The sequence below is a fragment of the Crassostrea angulata genome, chromosome 5 (assembly GCF_025612915.1).
Source record: "Crassostrea angulata isolate pt1a10 chromosome 5, ASM2561291v2, whole genome shotgun sequence".
NCBI classification, from domain to species: domain Eukaryota; kingdom Metazoa; phylum Mollusca; class Bivalvia; order Ostreida; family Ostreidae; genus Magallana; species Magallana angulata.
The window spans coordinates 56,314,813-56,341,742 of NC_069115.1; the positions used below are offsets into that span (position 1 = coordinate 56,314,813).

At 35.8% G+C, this 26,930-nt stretch overlaps 2 protein-coding genes across 8 annotated transcripts; both read right to left on the reverse strand.

Annotated features, from left to right (window-relative positions):
- Positions 1-644: 644 nt before the first annotated feature.
- LOC128183522 (EF-hand calcium-binding domain-containing protein 6-like) lies at positions 645-21,696 on the reverse strand. Of its 7 annotated transcripts, XM_052852554.1 has the most exons (32): positions 21,554-21,696; positions 20,392-20,526; positions 20,090-20,193; positions 18,210-18,329; positions 16,592-16,698; positions 16,188-16,254; positions 15,883-16,019; positions 15,673-15,791; positions 14,919-15,040; positions 14,488-14,636; positions 14,249-14,359; positions 13,896-14,016; positions 13,442-13,612; positions 13,205-13,279; positions 12,836-12,996; positions 12,521-12,688; positions 11,924-12,095; positions 11,285-11,539; positions 10,712-10,947; positions 10,322-10,418; positions 9,958-10,079; positions 9,516-9,749; positions 8,904-9,059; positions 8,541-8,733; positions 8,067-8,255; positions 7,606-7,833; positions 7,292-7,486; positions 6,994-7,183; positions 6,536-6,723; positions 6,296-6,322; positions 2,366-2,395; positions 645-1,423 (listed from the first exon to the last, which is right to left on the reverse strand). In XM_052852554.1, the coding sequence occupies exons 2-32, from the start codon at positions 20,507-20,509 to the stop codon at positions 1,145-1,147; spliced, it is 4,641 nt and encodes a 1,546-aa protein (XP_052708514.1). In that variant the 5' UTR covers positions 20,510-20,526; positions 21,554-21,696; the 3' UTR covers positions 645-1,144. The 7 variants fall into 7 exon arrangements, with proteins under 7 accessions (XP_052708514.1, XP_052708520.1, XP_052708518.1 ...); XM_052852560.1 differs by lacking the exon at positions 18,210-18,329 and having other exon boundaries at positions 20,120-20,193; XM_052852558.1 differs by lacking the exon at positions 18,210-18,329.
- A 705-nt stretch (positions 21,697-22,401) lies between these two features.
- On the reverse strand, positions 22,402-26,484 carry LOC128183524 (dehydrodolichyl diphosphate synthase complex subunit nus1-like). Its single transcript, XM_052852562.1, has 5 exons — positions 26,113-26,484; positions 25,243-25,374; positions 24,653-24,811; positions 24,223-24,322; positions 22,402-23,966 (listed from the first exon to the last, which is right to left on the reverse strand). Exons 1-5 carry the CDS (start codon positions 26,414-26,416, stop codon positions 23,876-23,878), a joined length of 786 nt encoding a protein of 261 aa, XP_052708522.1. The 5' UTR covers positions 26,417-26,484; the 3' UTR covers positions 22,402-23,875.
- Between the last annotated feature and the right edge of the window lie 446 nt (positions 26,485-26,930).

Sequence of the window (26,930 nt, forward strand, 5' to 3'; positions counted from 1 at the left end):
GGGGGGTCACTAAATATTTCGGGGCTTAAAAATTAAAGGTATGGTTGAACGTTTGTGTAAAAAATCAGCTCAAATAGCATTACGTCCGCCATGTTGACGCCAGCCATGTAAAGAAATTTATAAGGCAATCACGTAATGCGATTCATCCAATGACGTCTAGACATTTTAGTCCGAGGCAAAACAAAACTTATTATATAATAGAATTCTATAGATTTGTTACATGCTCAAAGCCCATTAATCCTTAGGAGACAGTCATTTGAATATAAAATTGACATTAAATTTCATGGTTTAACTTCTTTTATATATCATCAACAAAAATGAGCACTTTTCTTCTAAAAAGCTTCATTTAGTATAATATTTGCTTTACTTGATTACTATCTCTCAAATCATGAAGGCAAATTTTTGTAAATAACAGAAGCCATCTACCGGTAATTGTTTGACCTTATTTAATTGTTGGCCCATTTGCCCAATATCGCTTCAAACAAAGGCCTGTTAGGGCAAATATAACACCAGGCAAAATTACCGGTACTTTGGTAGGGCAAAAATAACACATGGCAAATATTTGCCTTGTATACAAATACTGCAAGTAAATATTTGAAACATCATTATCTACTGGTTTTGTAAAAAGAAAAATAACTATGAAATATCAAAATAACTTTTTATTCAAAAAGAATTTGTGAATATACAAAAAAATATGTACATAAAATTTTGGATAAAGATAAAATCATGAATCAGCATTTGAAGTAAAAACATAATACTTTGAATCACAGTCGAATGTTTATCACAGATGAGAGAAATGTTTTATAGATAACACATCCACACTTTCTACAGAGAGAAGATGTCCAGTACACACAGTTATAATTAACTAAGGTACAGTATAGAATCAATGTGTTTGATTACTATCTCTGGAACTGAGGTAAAATCAAGGAGCAGATCGGAGGAATACAGATTTTTATTGCGAGCTCCCTGACCAGATAGATTGTACAGAGGCAGTACATGGGTACATCAGCACTAAGGATTGCCAAACGGCACCGTCACTGTCAGAAAGACCACTGCAGGCTGTAAAAAACAAAGCAGGAAAAGAAAGCAGATTTATCAGCAGAAAAAGTGGTTCTATTGATTAAGTTCCTAAGATGGCCGTCCCTCAGGGATTCTGGAGGTAAGCCTTGATAAAGTCATTGTAGGCAATCATTCCGTTCAAGTTCTTGTCGTAGTACGACAATAGGTGGAAAAACTCGTCCTCCTCCAGATTGACACTGAACTGTCGCAGGACGTATCGGAAGTCCAGGGACGGGATGGCTCCCTGGTTGTCACGGTCCATCGATCGGAAGAGCCGCCTCATCTCCTTCCAGTTTTGCACGACGCATTCTCGGAGTCGGATCATGGCGTCATAGAAGTGAGTGCTGGTGTGGCCCGCGGATACCTGTAACATGCAACGGAACTTTACTTTTCCTGATTGAAGTAATACCTTGTTCCCACAGAATATTAACAATGCTTTTATTTACTATACAAGTACAGTTTTCTCAACATACATCTAACCATTTGCCAGCAAGAAATAATATAATTTGCTTCAAATTGATGAAATGGATATAACTAGCTACCAAACCAGAACAATACAATTTAGCAATTACTATGACCAAACAATCATATAACATAACAAGCTGATAATCAGTGCTTTTTTCTTCATGACATAATAATTATTATACATCATTATTACATACAAAGTTCCTAAATACCAGTACTTAATTTCAATAAACATTACTGCTGATGAATGGCTTTGAAATATTTAAGTTTTACAACAAAGAGAATTCTGGACAGTAACTGTTATTAAATATCAAATTTTATAAGCAGAGAAAATTTGTCGGTGAATAGAAAAAAAATAAAGTTTGTGAATATAAAGCTTGATTAAATTGCCAAAATATCAAAAGTGGACGAAGGAATGAAAAAACTTAACACAAGAATCCAGTTACAGATAAATTAAACAGTTTTCAAGAAAAAAAGATACACATTAGAAATCATGAATCAAGATCAGTAGATGATTATAATAAGGCAAGAGATATTTTAAAAGTAACAAAATATATAATGCATTCAATTAAATGTAATTTAGCATAAACATATAATATGAAGTAAACTAGTATATTAATACTTTTATGATTTTAACAACTGATACAAGTTGAGATGATAACTGGATACTAAGAGAATTGATTATAAAAGTTCATCTTGAGATATTATGATAAAGCTGTGATCAACTTTCAGATCACGTTGAGATTGATAATGTATAATCATCGATACAATAAATGTTCATGTGATTTGTGATATAATCACAAGAAGCCACTACAGCCCACTCAGAAGATTTCTCTGTTACCTGGGTATCCTCCGACACAGACGACAGCGACTGAATAAATAAACCCACACAATTATGTCAACACTCAATGTCGGCCCCAGTCAAATTAAAATCAACTCAGTAAGTAAACCCCTCTCTTACATACAACATTACATGTAACACAACATGATGTAAACAACCCCTCCCTGACAATACAACACAGGTATGTACCATGCTTGGTTACATGAAGTGCAATTTGGGAAAATGTCTGACAGAATTGAAATTAATTTAGCACATTAAAAGGTGAACCATATTTGGCAGAAATCAATTTTCCAATAAATTAACATACCGGTGTCATATAATATTTTGAACCCCGCGATATATTGAACCCGGGTTCAAAATATCGCTGCGATATATTGAACCCCCCCATAAAATATTGAACCCAGGTTCAATATTTTATGGCCGCGATATTTTGAACCCCCCTCTATTTTTCATTGATACTGGAGAGGGGGTTCAAAATATTATGGCTGCGATATATTGAACCCCCTACCTTTTTCCCATTCTCATTGGAGAGGGGGTTCAAAATATTATGGCCGCGATATTTTGAACCCCCCTCTATTTTTCATTGCTATTGGAGAGGGGGTTCAAAATATTATGGCCGCGATATATTGAACCCCCTACCTTTTTCCAATTCTCATTGGAGAGGGGGTTCAAAATATTATGGCCGCGATATTTTGAACCCCCCTCTATTTTTCATTGGTATTGGAGAGGGGGTTCAAAATATTATGGCCGCGATATATTGAACCCCCTACCTTTTTCCCATTCTCATTGGAGAGGGGGTTCAAAATATTATGGCCGCGATATATTGAACCTCCTACCTTTTTCCAATTTCTATTGAAGAGGGGGTTTGAAATATTATGGCCGCGATATTTTGAACCTCCTACCTTTTTCCAATTTCTATTGAAGAGGGGGTTCAAAATATTATGGCTGCCATATTTTGAACCCCCCTCCATTATTAATTGCTTTTGGATAGGGGGTTCAAAATGTTATGGCTGCGATATATTGAACCCCCTACATATTTTTCAATTCCCATTGGAGAGGGGGTTCAAAATATTATGGCCGCGATATTTTGAACCCCCTTCTATTTTGCATTGGTATTGGAGAGGGGGTTCAAAATATTATGGCTGCGATATATTGAACCCCCTACCTTTTTCCAATTCCCATTGGATAGGGGGTTCACAATATTATGGCCGCGATATTTTGAACCCCCCTCTATTTTTCATTGCTATTTGAGAGGGGGTTCAAAATATTATGGCCGCGATATATTGAACCCCCAACCTATTTCCAATTTCCATTAGAGAGGGGTTTCAAAATATTATGGCAGCGATATTTTGAACCCCATACCTATTTCCAATTCCCATTGGAGAGGGGGTTCATAATTTTATGGCTGCGATATATTGAAAACCCTTCTTATCACTGGCTATTGGAGATCTAGGGGTTTCAAAATTTAATTGCTGTGAAATTTAATTATAAATAATAATGCCACCCTTCTTTTATTGCTTTTGACCCCCCCCCCCCCAAATCTTTTCTTCATGCATATACAGAATTCAAATTATTTTTTTTGGGGGGGGGGGAGGGGGTAGATGGAAGGGGGGGGGGGGGTATAATTGTGCTTTTATTGTCAGTCCGTAATAAAACATATTATGAATGAAAATCATATTGTTTTTTGTGATTCTTTTTGTTACCAAGAAAATAGGGTATCCTTGGAGGTTACTCAAATGGTAGTCCCCAGGTGGGAGAAAAGGGGGCTAACACCTGTGTACTGTGTATACACACCGGTGGTAGCTAGGTAAACATTAATTGGCTCCCTTATTAACTGACATCAGCCTGTAAAATATCCCTGTTATGTAATACAATTTGGGAATTGTGAGTTTCTACTGATCAATTCATTTGTGACCGCATCGGCCATGGACTTGGAAGAGTACCATGATAAGAAGGGTTTTCAATATATCGCAGCCATAATATTATGAACCCCCTCTCCAATGGGAATTGGAAATAGGTATGGGGTTCAAAATATCACTGCCATAATATTTTGAACCCCCTCTCCGAAGGGAATTGGAAATAAGTAGGGGGTTCAATATATCGCAGCCATAATATTTTGAACCCCTTCTCTAATAGCAATAAAAAATAGAGGGGGGTTCAAAATGTCGCGGCCATAATATTTTGAACCCCCTCTCCAATGGGAATTGGAAATAGGTAGGGGGTTCAATATATCGCAGTCATAATATTTTGAACCCCCTCTCCAATAGCAATGAAAAATTGAGGGGGGTTCAAAATATCGCAGCCATAATATTTTGAACCCCCTCTCCAAAGGAAATTGAAAAATATGTAGGGGGTTCAATATATCGCTGCCATAATATTTTGAACCCCCTCTCCAATGGGAATTGGAAATAGGTAGGGGGGTTCAAAATATCGCGGCCATAATATTTTGAACCCCCTCTACAAAGGGAATTGGAAATAAGTAGGGGGTTCAATATATCGCAGCCATAATATTTTGAACCCCCTCTCCAATAGCAATAAAAAATGGAGGGGGGTTCAAAATATTGCAGCCATAATATTTTGAACCCCCTCTCCAAAGGGAATTGGAAATAAGTAGGGGGTTCAATATATCGCAGCCATAATATTTTGAACCCCCTCTCCAATAGCAATAAAAAATGGAGGGGGATTTAAAATATCGCGGCCATAATATTTTGAACCCACTCTCCAATGGGAATTGGAAATAGGTAGGGGGGTCAAAATATCGCAGCCATAATATTTTGAACCCCCTCTCCAATGGGAATTGGAAATAGGTAGGGGGTTCAAAATATCGCAGCCATAATATTTTGAACCCCCTCTCCAATGGGAATTGGAAATAAGTAGGGGATTCAAAATATCGCAGCCATAATATTTTGAACCCCCTCTCCAAAGGAAATTGGAAATAGGTATGGGGTTCAAAATATCGCAGCCATAATATTTTGAACCCCCTCTCCAATGGGAATTGAAAATAAGTAGGGGGTTCAAAATATCGCAGCCATAATATTTTGAACCCCCTCTCCAATAGCAAAAAAAAATAGAGGGGGATTCAAAGTATCGCGGCCATAATATTTTGAACCCCCTCTCCAATGGGAATTGGAAATAGGTAGGGGGGTCAAAATATCGCAGCCATAATATTTTGAACCCCCTCTCCAATGGGAATTGGAAATAAGTAGGGGGTTCAAAATATCTCAGCCATAATATTTTGAACCCCCTCTCCAATAGCAAAAAAAAATAGAGGGGGATTCAAAATATCGCGGCCATAATATTTTGAACCCCCTCTCCAATGGGAATTGGAAATAGGTAGGGGGTTCAAAATATCGCAGCCATAATATTTTGAACCCCATCTCCAATGGGAATTGGAAATAAGTAGGGGATTCAAAATATCGCAGCCATAATATTTTGAACCCCCTCTCCAAAGGAAATTGGAAACAGTAGGGGGTTCAATATATCGCAGCCATAATATTTTGAACCCCCTCTCCAAGAGCAATGAAAATTCGATAGGGTTTCAAAATATCGCGGCCATAATATTTTGAACCCGGGGTTCAATATCTTATGGGGGGGTTCAATATATCGCAGCGATATTTTGAACCCGGGTTCATAATATCGCATAATATATTGAACCCGGGTTCAATATTTCGCGGTATCAAAATATTATATGACACCGGTATATTTTTTAGTGTTTATATTCAATTTAATTCTACATTTGCATGGCATTTGATTTACTCAGTTGAGCAGAAGCAGTCCTCCACTATAGTAAGTTTGTTCAGGCAATTTGCCGATCTCTTGTCAGACAGTTTCCCTATTGAAAAATCTTAATGTGTCAGGCATACAAGTGTAGATAAAATATATATAAAAGCTTAAAAATAAAAAAAAAAATCAATATTGAGCATTAAGTACCTTCAACTGTTTACTGAATATTGGCACCTGTTTGGCATTAAACACACACACAGATTAGTCCTATGACATTTACCAGTTATGTTATCTATCAAACAGGTAACAAGGTACAATTGTGCAGATGTCAAATTCCACATCAAAACAGCAATTAGAATCAAATTTATACAGGTTAATTTTCCTCCAAGGTTCAAACATAAAGCACTGTTGTGCAAGTACCAATACATGCAGACAATTTATACTTACAGAAACCCGTCCCTGTGGAACGCGTCGCCGTGACATTAAGTTCCCATCATCCTGTGGCTTCAAATTGAGGATGAAGTGACGCAGGAAGTCCACGTAGGCGAACGATCCATCCTCTCGCAGATCATACTTTGTCATCAAATCGTAAAACTCCTCATCAGGCATGTCAATTCCATTCCTGACCAGAATATCTGAAAAAGAAAGCAAATGTACTCAATTCATGCTAGTACAAGAATTTGTTATACATGTTATTATAATACTGTATATTATTAATCTAAACATGCATGTATTTTTGTTTAATAATAAGTGAAACTGTATACTTAATAAATCTAGGTACCGGTACTTATATAAATGTATAGCTTATTCAAGCATATCTCCTTTTATTACAATAAAATCTATTTACAGTGCATTTTCACCTCTGCATTCTACAAACATATACATAGATGAACTTCTATAGTTACCTTTGAGTTCCTGGACCTGAATAGTTCCGGTATTATTCCTATCACAGTTACGACAACTCCTCTGGATTTCCTTCCAGTTGCGGAATATCCGGTTCTTGATCCTGGCCTCTGCACTTTCTGCATTGATCAGCGGCGTACTCATACGAGACTGAGCTCGAGATAATCGAGATCCAGGACGACCAAACTCCATCTGTGAGCAGAAAAAGATTCTCACATAAATGAAATAATAACTTAGCAATGCTAGTACAGCGTACATGACATTCTACAAATAAACTCTTTCCCTGAGCAATGACCTCACCTGTGTGATTGACCTTGACATGGCTCGACTCTGTAGACGTCTCCCAGACATCTGTGTCCCCGGTCGGCCATTGATTGTGGAGGCCGGCCTTTGGGTGGGGGGAATCTCCATGTTGGAGGAATAACGACGCAGGAACTCCTTGTAGTCAAGGTTACCAAAATCATTGGTCGGAAGAGACGCCCACACCTTGTCAAACTGCGAGGAATATAAAACTACTCTTTTAAAAAATAGACCTATCAACCAAAAAATAACCTGTAAATATTTGGTATATATTTGCAATAAATGAAATGCCTATCAGAGTATGTAACACATACCTGCTCGTCTGTGAATCTCATGACGTTTTTATCCATCACATCTCTGAAATCCTCTTTGGATACGACCCCGATGTCAGCATAGTCTACCTCCTTGAACAGGTTGGCCAGTGTGTAGAAGTGGGCATGTACTGCCTCCCTAAGCCTCTCTTGAACCTCATCAATTGGCATCAGTGTCTGTGACTGGTCCCTCATCTGCTTCTGTAGGACACTCAGCCACTTCTCTGCATCCTGAAACAACAACAGTGTACCCATAACATGCATTCTCTCATTCACTTGTTTTTGGCATATAACAAAGCACTGAATTTTACAAATATGCAAACTCAAGCAGCATTCAAGACACTGAGGGTGAAGTTTTTCTATGTAATTGCTACATATTTATGATTACACTGAAATGTATAATCTCTTCATTGAACGAGATCTGTGTTTTAGTTTTCCTGCAAAAGTTGACCTTTCTATCTTACCTCCTGATCCGACATGGCATAGTTCTCCAGGAACAGGACATAGTTCACTGACTTGTCGACCAGCTGTAACCGACTCTGTAGATGGCGCCACTGGGGCTCCGTCAGCTTAAAGGCAAAGATGTCAAGCACACGACGGAAATCAGCCAGGGAAATCAGGTTGGACTGAGTCTTGTCAAAGGAAGCAAAGGCCTGAAACAAAAGCCAGTCATTAATTCTAATTTCATCAAAGTTTAAATTCAGCCTAATTAAGATATTTTCATTTCACACATGTATAGCTAGTAGGATCATTAGGTCCTTAAATTTCTGTGAGGTTGATGTTTACAGAATCCTTTGACATGTAGTTTGAACAAAATCCTACTGGTGTGGTATTACTAATACTTTGTAGTAATTAATAGCATCATCACAATTGCACATTTCCTACATATTAACTGTATTTGTATCATAGCAAGAACTGCAATATTCCTAACCACACACCTTTCCGAGGACGTCACCCTGGTTCTCTATCACCCGCCGGAGTTTGGTTTCCGCTTCCTGAGGACTGAGGGCCCCACACTCCTCAATCCTGACCTCTGGCAAAGGACGCTGGTAGTGTTCCTTACGACCATCCTCAAATGCCCTCAGGAACTCTTCGTAGTTCAGCCGACTTCCCTTTGTACCAAGCCCAATCCTAAATGATGAACAATACATGTAGCTAACTTCAGAGAACATCTAACCATTTACTTTTTTCTAGGAGAAAATGTCTCAAATATTGTGTAGAGGAAATTGTAGATGTATAGTGAGACTCAATGAAGAGTAAGTAAATTTTATTGAGAATGTTGTGAGGCTGTGGAGACTTACTTGTCCATGAGTTTGAAGAACTGCTCATCGTCCATGAAGAAGTGGAGGTCACTGAGGACCTTCTGGATCTCATTGACAGACAGGGAACCTTTCTTCTGAGTGTCGTACTTCATGAATGCCTCATAGGTGTCCTTGAAGTTGTCTCGGATCTTGTCCCTGAGTAGTTAAAAAGAGAAACCAAAAAACATCATCAGCATGAAATTCATCTCAGATGTCAAAGATGATCAAAATTTTACTAGAATCCAGTGACCTTAAAGAAGGGCAATAATTTTATGAACCAGTAAGTTTTTCAATATTCAAACTTAGTATCTACAGACAACAGGGTTATTAATTTATGCATTTCAAACATCAATGCTGCATGTACACTGTTAAGTATGGAATCTTATGACTGTCAAACATTAGATCATTCATGTTTCAACAACAAGACACAAAACAATTTGACTACCAGTATGCTCATATTTTTTATTCCCAGTCTGACTGTATACATGTTCCCTAGTACTAGTCTGACTGTATTTATACTGTATATAATTTTACGTACCAGATTGACTCAATTGAAGCATTCACTGTATTAAATTTATATTTTCAATCTGTGCCTGTCTAAGAATGCCGTACCTGAGTTGCCTCTCCACCTGCTCGGCGTTCATGAATGCCACCTTGATGGCCTGGTGCTTGGTCATTCTCTGGTGCTTGGCCAGCTGGTCCTCATTGTGCACCATTATTGTCTTGTGACTGTTGTCAATGATGTCGGCACTGGTCCCCATCATATCGGCCGGGGCAAACTCCGAGGCCCCCAGTTTATCCAGGAAGTCCTGATAATTGATGTAGCCTTTCCCATCCTCATCATAGCTAATTCAAACACAAGTTTTTACATCATTTTGTACTTCCAATTACCAGTACTGTTCTTTTAACTGTATTGAGCAAGTTTTTCTGATGAATATCTTGTCAATCAAATTCACAGTGAGTAAAGTGATTATATACATGTACCACTAAAACAAGTTGGCAATGATACATTCTTTTTCAAGTCAATATTTAATGCAGACAACTAAGAACTTACAATGTCCAGAGTCTTTTGAATTCCTCTGGTCCCATCGGAATAACCATTTTAAAGAGCAGGTCCCGTAACTCTCTCCTCCGCAGGACTCCTTTACTTCCAATTGCATCGATTTGTGTAAAAGCCTGTAACAACCAGGAATTAATTAGAAAAACATAAATTAATTGTTAAGTAGCCCCGCTCTTGAATTCATTCACTACTAATGAAAACAAATGGAGCAAAAATAAAACATGGGCAACATTTTCCCTGTTTAAGGTATGCCACAACTGTTTCATACATGTATGAATGTATTGGGAATCTGTTTGAAATGTACTAGTGTCCCGTCTGTTTTACCCAGGCTGTGCAGGGTTATCTATATGTATCTTACCTGAGCCAGGTCCTTCCATTGTCTGTGACATTTCAGTTTTAATGCTTCATGTGCTGACTCTGCGGTCATTTCTTGAGTGGGATGTGTAGAGTTATACCTAAACACAAAAAAATGTCATCAGTATAGAAAATGTGTGATTACTAAGAAGACACTCAACTACTGCATCAAGTTTAATTTTAAAAATGATACAAGAAATGTTTAAAAAAAAAATAATGTATCGTTTTACTCTGATATCAAATTTAAATGGATTTGGAAAATAATGGTCAAAATTAATTTTTCATTTTTTTTGGGGGGGGGGGGGGGGGGGAATGAATGGGGGATGAGATCAATTATATAAACAAAAAATACCAAATATGAGAATTTGCTAAAACAAGCATCCAGTGAGCCTACCTATGAACGGAGTTGAGCCACTTGTGCCCTTCCACAGTATCTCTGACTTCAAACCGCTGGAGGAACTCTTCGTAGGAAATCTTTGTGGATTTTGTTATTCCTAATCTCTTACACAGTTCCTCAAATTCATTGTCCGAGATAATACACATAAAAGAGTCCAGAATACGGCGGAAGTTGGCCTTGTTAATCAGACCATTGTGGTCGTCATCAAACTTATAAAATGCTGCACGCAGATTCTAAAACATAGAAAAATGTACAGGTCAGATGAATCTTTTTGGGAACATTTTTTAACCATACTGAAATTTTTTACATTTTACATGATTATACACATACATCTTTGAGGAAAAGGGACAATAATTATGCAAAAAGAAAATATCATTTATATATCAAAATACATTTATGCATGGGAATGAACCATATTAACCAAAATGCATATACTGCATGGTTTATAATTTGGCTGATAAAAGTTGAAGTCTTTCAACATAAATATTGAATACACCTTTAATTTTTTTCACTTTGTTCATAGTTTTAACACCAACAGTGGATAAAATTATGGATGGCTTGTACACTCACTGCAAAGTTTTCTCTAAGTTTACTCCTTAACTTGGCCTCCACTTCATCAGCGGTCATTCCCCACTCATCCCCCCTGATTGGATTGACGCGGTGATTGCCCACCCTCAGGATCTCGTCTCCTGGGCCCTGAGCTCGCGGATCCTCAAACGCCATCACAAAGTCAGAGTAATTCATGTATCCGTTCATAAATCCAACTCGCTCAGTCAACTCCTTGAACTGATCATCAGTCATCAAAACTCCAAACGACCCAAGGACCTATAAAAGAGACAATACAGCTAATGATAAATAACATTTGATTCTAAACATCAACAAATTACCTATCAGATATCTACCTTAAATTTTTTGAGATTATTTCGGTTGCCATAAAACAATGTTCAGTAAGGAAGAACCCCAAAAATATTTGGTTTAAAATTTGCATGTTTTTATATCGTTATGCTAAACTCTTATACTCAAGGAGATTGATATACTAAAAAATGGCCATGACCATCCAGCCCTCTTTAACAGATTTATAAGAGCGTGGAAAACTGTTATGAGAGACTAGACATTTATCTAGTAAGGAAAACTGTAACCCATAGACTTGTAAGTACATATACACTTATATCCAAGTTGCTGTTGATTTTTTGTGCTCTAGAATCTCACCTCTCTGAAGTTCTTCTTGGTGACTCGACCCTTGCCTGACTTGTCAAAGGAGAGGAAGGCCTGTCTGATCTGGACCTTGTGCTGGGACATCCTGTCCTTTAGCCTTGTAATCACTTCATCAGCTGTCATTGTGTTGGTTCGATTCTGAGCTCTTCTGTTAACCCTTGTAGCCCTGTAAAATTCAATCATTCATATTCATACACTGTAATAATATCAGACAAAATAAATTAATTCCCCTTGCCAGAGCATTTTATTTTTGATGTAGTTTTTGCCCTTCCCTTGCTATGTAATGTTGCTGAAGCTGCACTTACATGTGTAAGATGAAGGTTTTTTTTACCTTATTCTTACCTCCTTTATTATTTTGTGTTTATCTTGTAATGTGTTATATTTCCTAGATTTTCTGTTCAGCAGACGGTTTTTACCATTTCTTGTTATGAATTTTTGGTTTTTGCCCTTATTCTGTGGTTTTTGCCCTTAATTACTTTGTATTCCCTTACCTTACTCTTTGTTTTTTGCCCTAACCTTACTCTGTGGTTTTTGCGCTTTACCTTACTTTGTGGTTGTTGCCCTTGCCTTACTCTGTGGTTTCTGACTTACCTTGCTATGTGGTTCTTGACCCTAATGGCCTCCCTCTCCTCACTGCCTGACTGGATCTGTGAGCTCAGTCCCACCAGATCCCCAGGCCGCACATCCACATTCAGCATCTCCAGGAACTCCACATAGTTAATCATGTTGTTGGAGCAGTCCTGACACCTTGACACCATGCTATCAACAAAACACAGAGTTCTCTTTATACATATTAAACTACATTTACCTCCATTTGAATGCAATTAAAATGATGTAGCTAGTATTGCTTTTAATCAATTGGACTGAACATTCAGAAACACCCGCGGCAAACCCCATCTTGCTAACCTCTTGAAGTGATCCTCTGAGACGGGCAGCACACAGTTATCAATGATGGACTTCATTTTGGGGATGGAGATGTAACCATCTCCTTTAGAATCAGCGGCCATGATAGCAGCAGAAACAGGCTTCCAGTACTCTGTGATCTTCTCTCGTAGAATCTCTTCAATCTGTGAGGGAAACAATTGGCTCATTGAACAACTTTGTAAATATTAAGCTCTGTTTGTTTTGAACACAGCTTGCTGAACAAATGGCTTAATTACCAAAACTGAGCAGAGAGCTTGGTCATCTCACTACAGTATATATATTTGATTTTTTTATCCAGGAAAAATAACAGTCTGTTTGAATAAGGTATGTATTATTTCAAAATGGACTCACTGTTTCCCAGGCCATAATGGCAGGCTTTGGAGTTTCATTGAAACGGTGGACAGAGTTCAGCCATTTGTGTCCCTCCTGAAATTAATTAAAATCAGCGTGTGACATAAAAGCAGAACTATTTAATCAGAAGTATTATCTTCACATGAACACTCTATCATTATTCAATTTCTTTAATTCTTTACACATAACAAAGTTTGAAATAATTCCGGGGATCTTAAATCTGATTGGCTGACTTACTGGGGTGTCTGTTTCTTCGAACAGCTTCAGGAAGTCATGGTAGGAGATACTATTGGTGTGGTACGGGTCCAGCTTCAGCATTAGCTGTTTGAACTGTTCGTTGTCTAATCGGAAGGCGAACTTCTCAATCACATTCCTCAGCTCTGTACGAGTGATGCGCCCTTTACGGGTCTGTAAAAGTAAACTAGCTTTCCTGTAACGTACCTTTTATTTTTAATGAAGTCTGATAATCAGTATAAATATAACATCAATAGTTTTGCTTCTTTGCATCAATCTTGTTGACAACTAAGAATAACAGCGTCAATTTGTAAGCTGAATTACGGTAAGTAAACATGCTTCTCAGTGACTTAACTTTTTTGAAAAATCTGAAACCGGTAATAACATATACTACAGATTTAAACTTTAATATTGTTGGTTTCTTTGCCTTTTAATCACTATGAAAATGGAGACTTACAGCATCTATCTGTAGGAAGGCCTGCTTTAGGGAGGGGTAGTGGCTCTGTACGTGTTTGTACAGTAATTTCCAGATGTCATCCGTTGCCACCGTCTCTATACCTTCACGGATTGGGAAAAATCTGAAATTGATATGTGAAATTACAGACAATTCAATATGCATGTATTTTTCTTTTCAAAACCCGATAAGTCCTTAAAACATAAACTTCTTTTCAAATTCATGCATGTAAATGTGGAATTAAAGCTTTTGGTAACAAAAATATTCCTTAAATTAATCAAACAATTGCTTTGTTGCACTTTTGAAATCAAATGAGTCAATTTGAAAATGAACCCTCTACATGGTAGTCGACCTACTTGTGGTTGTTTCTCATGGGGATGGTCTGTCCATTTCCCCCACCCTGAGGATCCTGGAATTTGTCCAAAAACTGCTCCCAGGAAATCTTACCAGATCCTTTCACCCCACACCTGAAAAATTACAGACAATGCATTAATTTAAATCTTATCTGCTACACACAAGAGCTTTATCCTTTAATACTGTACACAAAAATTTAGCAAGTGCTCTTCAATTCAAAACCAGAGTTTCCTCCCCTTACCTCTCCATCATCTGCCTGAAGAGCTGGTCAGACATAGGGACAGTGAACTGACACAGGATGGACTTGAGGTCCTCCAGGTTGATAAATCCGTCCAGGTGACGATCAAAGGTCAGGAAAATCTTCTTCAGATTCAGGTAATTCTTCCTCATCTACACACAGAAAGACATTGTAACCTTATAACAGCCCAAATTGTCGAGGTCACTCGGAGAAAAAAGAATGTAACCTTATAACAAACCAAATTGTCATGACAAAAGTTTAGTGAATAACACAGTAAATCAACAATTTACAAGTCCTTCAACTTATTTCAAATTTGAATGCTTCAAAAAAAAAAAAGATATGTTCCATTGAAATTTTGATACAACATATCAGTTTAAGAAGGACTTGACTGTGGCTATATTGATGAATTCATCAGACTTGTTGAGTACACTTACTCTGTTTCTGAACTCAAGCTCAATTTGATCAAAGTTCAGCCTCTGTAAAGCTTCCTCGTCATCTTTCCTCTGTTTGAAGATCTTGCTGTTTGAGACAGGGATCTGCTGGGGCCACAACAGGGCTGAAAGTCAAACATTAAAACTCTTGAAAACATGACTTTATATCAACAAATATTAGCAATGAAAATGATCACAAAAATATGAAACTCTAACATAGAACGTAATGAATGCAATACCTATAGATGTAATGAAATTAATGTAAAAAATATTTACCGGTATATTATCTTAAGAATGAACCATGAGGTATGGATTTCAATATATATCAAAGAGTATTTATGATGATGAAAATAATAGTTGAAACAGATATGAAGTCTTATTCATGGAAAAGTGTTGAAAGCAGTGAATGGGTCATAACCATGCATAGTAATGTTGATAAATATATTGAATCAAGACACATTGAAGTATGTGTAACAATGAACATGCGCTTTTAATACAGCATGTATAAATAAACAAAAGACATGCAATATCTGTAATTCATTCCGAGTGAAACGTTCATATAATAGGCTATAAACAAAACAGTGAACGGCATGCATTTGGAACAGTTGTGACAGTTCACCTGTAACGACCAGCCTGAAAAACCCCGACTAAATCAAAAGACAAAAATTCTCCATGTCAAATCACAGTCAGCATGAGAACATATCAAGGCATATGGTATTAAAAGATGACTCTAAATTTTTATAAAGTGATGACTTACCTCCCTTGGCTCCATCGACAGGCGGTCGGTTCTGGTTGTTGGCGGCTACCCCGAGTCTGGACAGGAACTCCTTGTAGCTGACCAGCCCTGTGTGGTGGAAGTCATACCTCAGCCACAACCTATAAAGATGGACGATCTGTTACCCTAATTCTACAACTGTATTTATTCATTATCTCTTATATCATAATTTGAACTCTAGCAGACACATACTTCTGGAACTGGTCGTCTGTGAGTTTGAAGCAGTAGTTTTCTATCACTCGCCTAAGCTCATGCCTCTGAATTTTGCCGTCTCTGTTGTAATCAAACAACTGCAGAGCTTTCACAACAGCCTTGAAATTCTGACTTATCTGTAAAATAAAATGTGACAAAAACTCAGTTAGTGCCCCATGGTGATAGAATAAAAGGTTGAGATTTACTTTTGAACCCTAGGTACTGTATCTGCCAATTTAGGGGAATCTTGAAAGAAAAAGCTAAAGCTTACATTCAATCTTATGCAGATTTTATGCAGTTCTTACCTTGTCTTTCAACATCTTTTCTATCATGTCAATATTTATCTCCCTTACTGCAGGAGGAGGCGAAAACCTGAAGATAAAGTATTGTCTAATGAATAGATATACAAGTCTGAAACCTGTCCATTTTAAAACTGCATGTGTATATGTTTGTTGAGAAGATGTAATTATTAGTTGATTTTTATCATGGTATCATTTATCTCCTTTGCTGAGAAAGAGAAAGCTTCTGAAAACAGAACCTTCATACTGTTTACTGCATATAAAACACAAAGGACAAGTTATAACTTAAAGACCTGAATTTAATGATCTTCTTACAAATTAAAAATCTTGAGAGGATGCTAAACAGTGAATATTCAATCAATCAATCAATCTCTGCAGTATATATTGAAATGAAGTACTGGTGGACTTACTTTTGATAGCCTGCCCATTGACCGCCTGCTACAGAGCTGGGCGGCTGCCCATAGAACTTCTCCATAAAGTCAGGGTACCTCACCGTTCCATTCGAATTCTTCTCCACCTACAGAGATGAGGCAAGAAGAGAAATGAGGGATTAGGTATTAGATCACCTCACACGACACATTGGGAATAAAACAGCAAGAGAGAACCAGTTGTGTGGGGACTAGCCAACACCTTACTAAATGTTACACACTCCAAAAAAACAGGCCAATCTTTCGTAAAAGGCACATTAATTGTGTGCAATGCAGAAACATCCTGTGAACCTCCTAATGCACTAAATTAGCTCATTCAACATTCACACATTTCAAGCTTTTCATATCTTTTACTTTATTTAATAATTTCACATATTTTTAATGTATTTGATGATAATTTCCTTTCCAAATTAAGCTGCAAAATAATCTTACCAATTCATGGTTATGTGAAAATACTATCTACTGATAAATTTTGCTTAACAAATGTTATAACAGCTTGGATATACAAGTTTATTATGTAGTCAATAAAGAGGGTGCTGTAACAAAGACAACATTACACATGACGTCTATATCATAATACATGTACTAACAGTTTTGCATAGCATGCATAATTCGAATATTACTGATATTGATAAAAGGTGATTACGATATAATACATCGGGTTAAATAGATTGTGCTTAGTGAACTGTGACTTACTGAGGAAACAATTTGTCACATGTTGAAAGTCAAAGCATTAGAATAAAATATTGATAGGATAAACATGCATTCTCTTTTTTTGGCATTAAATGAAAAAGCAAAGATACAAGATGCCTCAGAATGTTGAAAAGTTTTTCAAAAGACCATGATTAAGATAATTGTGTAGGAGACTAATCAAAAGAGCATTAAAATGTACTAGCTGCAATTAAATGTTGCTCTCTCTGATTTTTCTATTTTCATGCACCCTCCACAAAAAATCAGGTGGGGAGGGCTGCATTATTATAGCTTCATCTGTACTTAAACATTGCCTATCTAAATATTGGGTCGCTTTCAATATGCAAAATCATGGTCTTTTATTTAGTTATACAACATGAATACACAGAAATGCACAAGCCGTTCAGCCTTACCTCAGCAGTTCATTAATTTCACAATTAAAATGTTGACTACATAACATAAACTACTAGAGAAATCCAGAAAAAAATGCAGGCTGATATGAAATTTGTGGAGAACACAGTATATTTCCTTAAAATTAACCTGACCCCAGGTCTTAAACTGAGTGGTGTCCTTATCAAGACTGAAATGAAAACAAAAAGGGTGATGTATCCAAAAAACAAAACAGGGTGCTTATAATCCAAGAAAACCGATGAGGATATATGAGGCAAGAAATCGCTGCTGTGTATTATGACATGATTTCATTCGTCTTTAATTTCTCCTTATATTTTCTTTCATTCTTCTTTCTAAGAATACTGATAATACATATACATGTAATGTGTAATAATTGTGAATGTGGTGTGTTTGAAATAACAAGGCTTTGGGTGTAAGGCAAATTGAAGCCACAATTTAATAGGTTAGGGTTGAAGTGAGTCTCACACTTTAGATAATCTACAAGTACAGAGTTATGTACCTTGGCCACTACTGCTTCAAACTGCTCTGAGGTCAAGGGGACACAAAAGGATTCTAAAACTCGACGGAATTCCCCCTTAGTAACCCCTAGATTGTGTTCAACATCATAAGTCATAAAGGCCTGAAATAAAAAAAAATATAGCATGAATGAGATGACGCAAATCTAACAACCGATTTTAAATATTTTTAAAAATTTCATTCAAGTGTACTTTAGCAACAAAACCCAAGAGACGCAATTATCTTGGTCTGACGGAGAAGACATATTAAACCAATTAATGATTTATAAACCTTTTCCCAAATATGAACATGATAAAATTGTTCTTGCTTATACTATAGTGTCTAAACTTATTTTCAAAATGCACCAGCTAAAGAATCTTTACAGGTTATAAACAAATTTCTGCCTAATGTGAACATCGAAGTAAAGAGTTTGACCAGAATCATCAAAACAAAAACACTTTGACCTTGACCTTGATCAAAAGATCCATGTTCATGACCTGGATGTTGAGGGTAACCTTTGTACCCTCATGGTGAACAAGGTTCTAAATTTTCTTTACCATGGACTCAACACAAATTCAACTGATGCATGTACAGTTATGTGAACCTAACCTTCATCAAATTCACATTTTGATGGAGTCATCTAAACAATGGACAACTACTTACACTATATTTATAATAATGTTCTTGTAACCATGATTTTCTTTTTAAGTTAACACAAAATTCTTTAGAAAATGCCAAAGGTTCAATCATGATTTTTGGTATGAAAGAACACCAAGTCACTTGAATACAGCATTTATCAATTGACTTTTGGTCAATAGAATTAAGCTATGCTAATTCTTTTTGATTAAATATGATAACATGACCTTGACTTTCATCAGATGACCTTGGTTTTGAGTCATGACATTCCCTAACATGACGTACAAATTTTTGCCTTGTTCAGAATTCTTGTTTCTTTATGCCAAAGTTAGAAACTAAAGTAACAGGGCACAGACAAACAAACAGACTATGTAATTCTGCTGTATACCCCTAACACTGTGAGTGGGAAGCATTACCTCAATATAGACTATCTATAGATTTAACACTCGGCATCAAAGGTCATTCCTCTAGATATTTACAAAAAGATTCATAAAATTAAGAATTCTCAACTGCATTTTCGTGTAAAGTGATTATTAAATACCAGTTAAAACAACTTAAATTACTTATTTCATGATTAAATCACTGCATAGAATAGATGCATGTGGGATTTAAATAGCTAAGCTATTTCTACCTCACCCAGTGTATCGTCAATAACCGTAAAATTTATCAAGACTGGCAAGTTTAAAGGTACAAAGCATAGATTAGGATAATGTCATCTGGTGGCTTTAGCCCTTACTAATCCATTGAGAGGGTCATATTCAATTAGGATTATAGATTTCATTTTAATGAAAAACAAACAGATAATACCTGTTGAATAAGGGTTATATCCTATCAGTTTTTACATAATAGTCTACCTTTTCCTAGCAATCTTGAAATGGTGTAAATATATTGTATACAAAATAGTTAATAGGAATAAATAAAATCAATAACTTATCATAAAGCAAAAGAGGAACATTTCAGCTCTATTCAATTAAGACCTTTTTCATTAAAATTCTTCGATTCTTGATTGTCCTGACATATTGAACACATTTTATAGCATGTACTATGCTCTTATTCTACGCCTGCATTTAATCATATTTCTTATCGTTAGTATCTAAAATCTGCACTGAATTAGAGGCCAAATCGATCCCTTTCACCAACATAATTGGTCAATCAGTTTCACAAAAAATAAGACTTTATTTCCCTATACATGTATTAGATGCACACAGTTCTGTAGAGTTCTCTCCCCTGGTGCTGCGATCCACTTACCTGCATTATGTTCTGGTGTTTGGCCCTCACCTTCTCCCTGAGGATCGCCTCTACCTCAATACTAGACAGACTAGCATTGACTGGCTGGATCCCACCCTCAGAGCCTGAAAATAATGTTTAAATCCCAAAATCAATTTCTTGCATAGTTAATATCAGCTAGAGCACAGATAACATCGATTTACCAATTCATCCAACTAATTATTGAAAATTGATAAAGGAAGATCAAAATGTGAAAATAAAATTCGATCTCTGGAAGTGTTCAGTAAATTTCAATAGTATCTGAGAGTCAGTAGCTGGCTTACTCAGAGAAGATGACCGGCCATTCCGTGACTTGATATTTTCCTTGGTGCGGAGAACCGCTGGGCGGGCAGTGAACTGAACCCCTTGGGTGTCTGGGAGTAGTGTGCTGGCAGTCGCCATTCTAATGTTTCACACTCCTACAAAAATAAAATTATAGTTATTTATATCTTTATGATCACACTCTAATTGTGGAATATTGCAAACATTGATAAATATACAACTATATGTACTGGTAAAAAAAATTAAAAAATTATGAAGTGCTTCAAACATCATCAATGGAGCATAAACATTTCATATTCTAGACTGTATTCTCCATTCTGATGAAATGTCTAAAAGCAAACTAAAACTCAAACATTTATTGTACCATTTGATGAGAATTTTTGGAAATATCATTACCTAAAGTGGATAATAAAATATTCATTTGTTAAAATACTGGTTTACCCTACAATATATTATTATACTAATATTTAGCAATTATTATTCTAATCACCTCAAGGCTTAGTGCAGTGTAAACTTTAATCACTCTATTAATAATTTGCACCATCACTTGCAAAATGTTCTGCAAATGTGTGTTATAAATATTTATATTAAAAAATCAATGCACAGCTGCATGGAATAACTTTAACACACTAAAACAAGTATCATGCCAGTCCATTTTTATTAAAAAATGCCAAATTATGAACTTAAATTATCCCAAACAATTTTATATTTCCAAACAAATTCACCTGGTAATTTCTGTTTGGGATGAAAAAAAAATATTATCACGAAGATGTTCCTTGCAGTGATTTATAACATGTGTTATACTTCGTTTACAGTACTCCCATAAATTTTCTTAAATGGTTTATTGTCATATAGGACCAGCTGAGGAATTTATTTACCTTATATATTATTAATAAATTAGATAGCAAGCAACTGACATATCATAGCTAAAACCATCGACATTCGCCAAATGAGTAGCATAATGAAATAATTTTATTCTCCATTTGTTACAAACGACACAGGAACATATTTCCCCGTGACAAGACTGTCGATGGTCATTAAATGAGACCATGGCAGAACACCTGTTCGTGTCCAGATAAACCACCGTGTTACGATAAATAACGTTCATTGTGCTTATCAGTACACTCATTCGTCTCCTGAATTCAGTGCAAATTGTCTATTTACCTCTGCTGTTTCGTAATAGTTGTCCAAGCACAAATATTATATCACTTCATGCTTATTTTGTGAATAATTTACTGTTGATTGATTTCGATTATCCTTCCGTTGCCAGGAAGTGCTTAGGTGATACAACGCGTAAGAGTCGAATCGAAACCGTTCTAAAATCCGGATTACATACGAATACGATATTTTCTGTAATTTGAGAGAGAATACACAATTTTTCTTGGTTTACACGAAATAACAAATTGTTGTTCTCGTTAAGAGAAAAATCTTTGAAAATGGCTGTTGAAAAAATTCAATTTACACCCTCTCCCAAAATAAAATTCAAATGATAAAAACCCAGATACAGATTTTTACCATTTTAACATACATTATAAAAAAAATAATTTTAAAGTCACGAGTATGGTTCCATTGGTCTTTACTTATAATACAGTATGCACTGAGCTATCCACACACAAGTCCCCAGATTTATGACAAAGTATCAGACACTGTACACTGTTAAATCCATAAGCACTATATCTTTTAAAGAAATGCTTTACTTTATAAAAAAAATAATCATGTATCAGTTATATACATGTACCAGTAATTGTATCAAACTACAAATACTGCAACATTTCTACTCTCTACATTACAGGACTGAACAAGGTATTTACATTCAAAAGTTAAATTATTCATTCAGAATATAATTCATTTATGATTAAATTCAATAATTTGAATACAATTGCCATAACTTCTAATTCCGCCGAAACCATTCAACAAAGCAGGTGCTCACAAAATTACCCAATACAAATGTTTACCAATGTCTGTCTAGTGAAGATGGCTCATTACAATACAATAATTCAAACTCATTAATATCTGGTACAAAATCCTTTTATTTGGCATTTCCCCTAAAATAAATCTCTATTCCACATACATTTACACATATATAAGTATATATGCTACAGGCAAACATAACATAACAGTCAACCGACTGTTGTAGAAGTTATTGCTCACATGTACGGTACTTTCAAACTTTTCCAAATTTTTTTAATGGTTGTAGAAATAATAAACTTTTCTAAGTCATCAAAACAGTATTTTATAAGACAATAAAAAACATGAATGATCACAACTCATAGTACCCTAGATGTAGAATTTTTAAGTATATATAGAAGAAAGGTTTTCGTTGCGTCTTAACATTAATAATTTATCAATAATATCTGTTTCTTCCTACTCTTATTGCATCAAAATTGAATCATTGACAGCACTTTGATTGATTTCAATAATTATAAATGAGTTTTCATTTCTTCAATTTATGTATTGGTTAAAAAAAAACTTTGATTACGGTAAATATTTACTGATCTCAACACAATTGAGTTAAAAAATCATTATAAAACAAAACAAACATCAGCAGACATTCAGCAACCATTTAGTTTTATGTCTTCTTTCCTGAACTGAGTAAAAATTAGGTCATCAGTAAATGCCATGGTAGTACAATAAACATGTTCATGTTTACCCAATTAAACCCACCTAACAAAATTGTATGCTATCAACCCCTCATAATAAACAAACAAAATGTTTAATAGTAAAGCAAGCAGTTGTGGTGCGCATGTACTGGTAATATAATTCAAGTATCAAATCCAGTCAATCTTCCATTCGCGTAGAACATCAGGGCGTTCGAGTAGTGTAATTCACAAAAACCAAGATTTTTTCTCCCATTTACAATACTAGGTACATACGGTAGTATCTCAGACACTGGCTCAAACACATATTATAATATATATATATATACCAAAATGATTAATTCATAGCTACAGATACTCACATTCAAATTCATAGCTACAGATACTCCCATTCAAATGCCCTAGTACAGTTTTAATAAATAATAAACACTTAAACAAGATTAACCAACGGGACTGTAGACTTTAGGTCACAGTTTGAGTAGGAATGTCTTATGACCAGAATAACTGTACAAAGTAACTTCTAAAGCTCCATTAATTCTGCAGTATCTTCACCATATTTAGTGGTATACTTTATAACAGTATATGATAAGTAGAAGTTTATAACAAATAAATTCCTCCAAATTATCTCATAGCTTTTCCTATTTCCTGTGAAATAGTAAATCATATCTATAACAACACAATCGATAAAAGCACCTAAAATAATATTAGAACAGTAAAAAATTTTACAAAACAAATTACCTTAACTCTGACTTTGTCAATACTTTCAATCACATACAGACCATTACATAAAAGAAATCAAATTCTAATGTCTAATGGAAAACATGTGTGGATAAGGAGACTTAATGAGTGATGAAACATGGTTTTGAACTGGTGACTAGCAGTGCAGCGGTCATCTGCCAAACCTCTGCTTGGTTTCTCCATATTGATGAAACAAGTCTGTCAATGAGCTATATCCTAAGTTATGATGACTCCTGGCCGATCTGGAAAAGTAAACCAAAAGTGTTTACATTATGTGGGATGTTTTCAATTTTTCTTAAAGGATTAGTACTAAGATAGAAAATCATCTTCGTAAAACTTTTTTTTACGAGTCATTACTGAAAGTATTTAAATAAAAACAGCTGATTAAGAAAAATAGACATGACAGATTATGACAACATATGATATACAGATGAAAGGATTGTGAGCACAACCTCAAGTCTCATAGTAAATTATTGCAGGCTTAGTATCAAGTCTTACAGTATCTCTGTGAGTCGAATCTGCCAGGGTTGGAATCCAAAGAGACATTCTCCCTTTCCAAACCTTAGTATCAACTCTGGGTCAGGGAAATGGAATTTTTCTGTGATAGAGAATAACTGATATATTCTAATGCAATACACTGCATAATGATATCATGTTATTTTTTTACTCTATTGGAATTTAAGTTTTCGCTAATAAGTTACAATGTACAGCTGAACTTTAATACCTGGAACACTAATCTCTCAAATACAATGGATAAGTCAGAGTGATTTGTAAGTTCCACCCACTTACTTTTTCAGTATTTTACCCTCATTATCTCGAAAACTTGGATATCTCGAATTTTTTAAACAGTCCCATCTGGTTCAAGATAAGAAAGTTTGACTGTACATCAATATTTGTACCGCTAGTTATGACCCACATCAACTCATACCTTTAATAAATTCTTCAACAGTAGATGGTGTAATATCTTCTAATCGCCGCTGTTTTGAAGCTACCTGTTGACTTAGCAATCGTGTAGTTTCTACCAAATTCTGTCGACCATCAGCTTTTGACAGCAACTGTATATCAATCTTATTGGAACTGTAACAACCTAAAAATTGATTGATCTTTTTATAATGTTACTTTACTAAACAAAAAAAGCCAATGTTATACATGCTGTACAAATTCAATTCTTTTAAAAAAAATTTTTGGAAAATAATGCAAAAGCAACACGTGTCCACTACAAGTCTCTGGTGGAAGCTAGCTGCAATAATGTAAACATCAGATATAAAAAATCAGAGAGGGCTACATTATTGCAGCTAGTGGAAGCTACCTAGCAATTTTAAATAAATTTTCACTGAAAAAAAAAATGAATAGACAGATAGGTGAAACAGTTTAAACCTATATTCTCCTATAGTTTTAATATTTTGGGGTTTATACAGTAGCTTTAAGTATACAACACAGTGAAGATCTAAATTACACACAATTCATAAAAATCTAAAGAAGGCATATGGGTGAAAGCACCTTCACTTAAACGCTTACCATTTTCATGAGGCCTTGACTCAGCATCATTATGGATGACTATTGTATACTTCCTCTGCTCCTCGTCCAAACATTTCTTTTGTGCATTATCTAGTGCTTCTTTTAATTCTTTTCTCTTTCTCTTTATATAACCTAGGAAAAAATCAGAAGTCCTCTTTAGACATTCTGTAATATCAATTCAACTGACAGGGATTTTAAAAAGAAGCTTTTAGAGTGACCAAGTTAGATGATAAACTGGACAGTCAAACTAGCACAAAGTTGGACCAAAAAATCAGCTGTAATTTATTCTCTAATATTGTATGGTACACTTGTGCATATTTTCAGTTAAAGCAAGGTCTGACGATCAAGAAATTATATTGGTGTGGCCTTACAGTTTTTCTAAGCAAATTGTGTTTTGATTTTTAAAAATTATTCCCAATATATTCCTAAGTAAAAATTTGACAGCCTCAAAGGATCATGATTTGAACAAACTTGAAACTTCCCTATCTGAGGAAGCTTCCATACGAGTAACAGCTTTTCTGGTACGTCTAAATCCTAGAAGAGGATTTTTAAAGACTTCACCTTGTATATTCCTATGTAATAAGTGATGTTGTTTAAGATTTTCACGGTATAAAGAATTTCCATCATATGAATTAGAAATAAGGTTATTCACTCCGACACTATAGCAAAAGTATTGGTGATTCATAATTTGAAATATTTTGCATGCGAGTGTTTGTCATGTTTGTAGCTCTTAGCCATGTCAACCAGATCTGCAGCTATAAGCATGCATTCAACAAGCACTCAAATGTAGGTAGATCAAGCTACACAGCTAAATCTAGTGATTGTACTGGACATGATCAGTGTTTCATTGGAATGGCAACATATACTAACCATTGAGGTCGTATATACTGAAGTAGGACACTCCTAATGCTATTGACCACACTATTAAGTTCGCTATATCAGGTAGCGATATATCCTCCTCACATACTATCACACCGAGGTGTGTTGGCACTTTCTTCAGGTCTCTTGCATCAGCTTTCTGTTGTAAATTCTTCCATTGGTAAGGAAAACGAATGGGTAGACTATAAAAACAATGTCTTAAGAAATCCCCTACAGCTATCAAAACATGTAATAGACTCAATAATTTTGTTTCCAACATCGTTAGACAATATTGACCACTGTCTGTGATGTACATTTGTGTTATAACCACATTTCAAGTTTACTCTGTTGACAAACCGGTGATCTCGTGTACCGGATGTGAAAGAGCGCTGGTGCAAAATCTTTCCTTTAATTTCATTGGTCAAAAACATTGTACCTGGTGTTATTTCATTGGTTGTAACACAGAGGTGGATCAATGTTGGAGCGCTAGACCCAGAATTTAACATGTTTAACAGGGGGCGAATGTACAGGTCTGCACCACTTCTGTATACCTGTGCAGGCACGTAGCATCGTTTTTGAAAGTGGGGGGGGGGGGCAGACTCGTCCAAAAAATCTTGACAAGCAACAACAACCAAAAAAAAAAAAAAAAGGGGGGGGGGGGGGTTACTCCCCCAAATCCTAAAAATCCTAATCCATGGGGGGGGGGGGGGGAAGCAGGTATCCTTATATGTTTATTCAATATTTTGTACATAAAAAGTGTGGGGGGGGGGGGACACACAGGGTTTTCATTCATTCATTCATACTTTATTTCCCTCATATGAGGATTATTT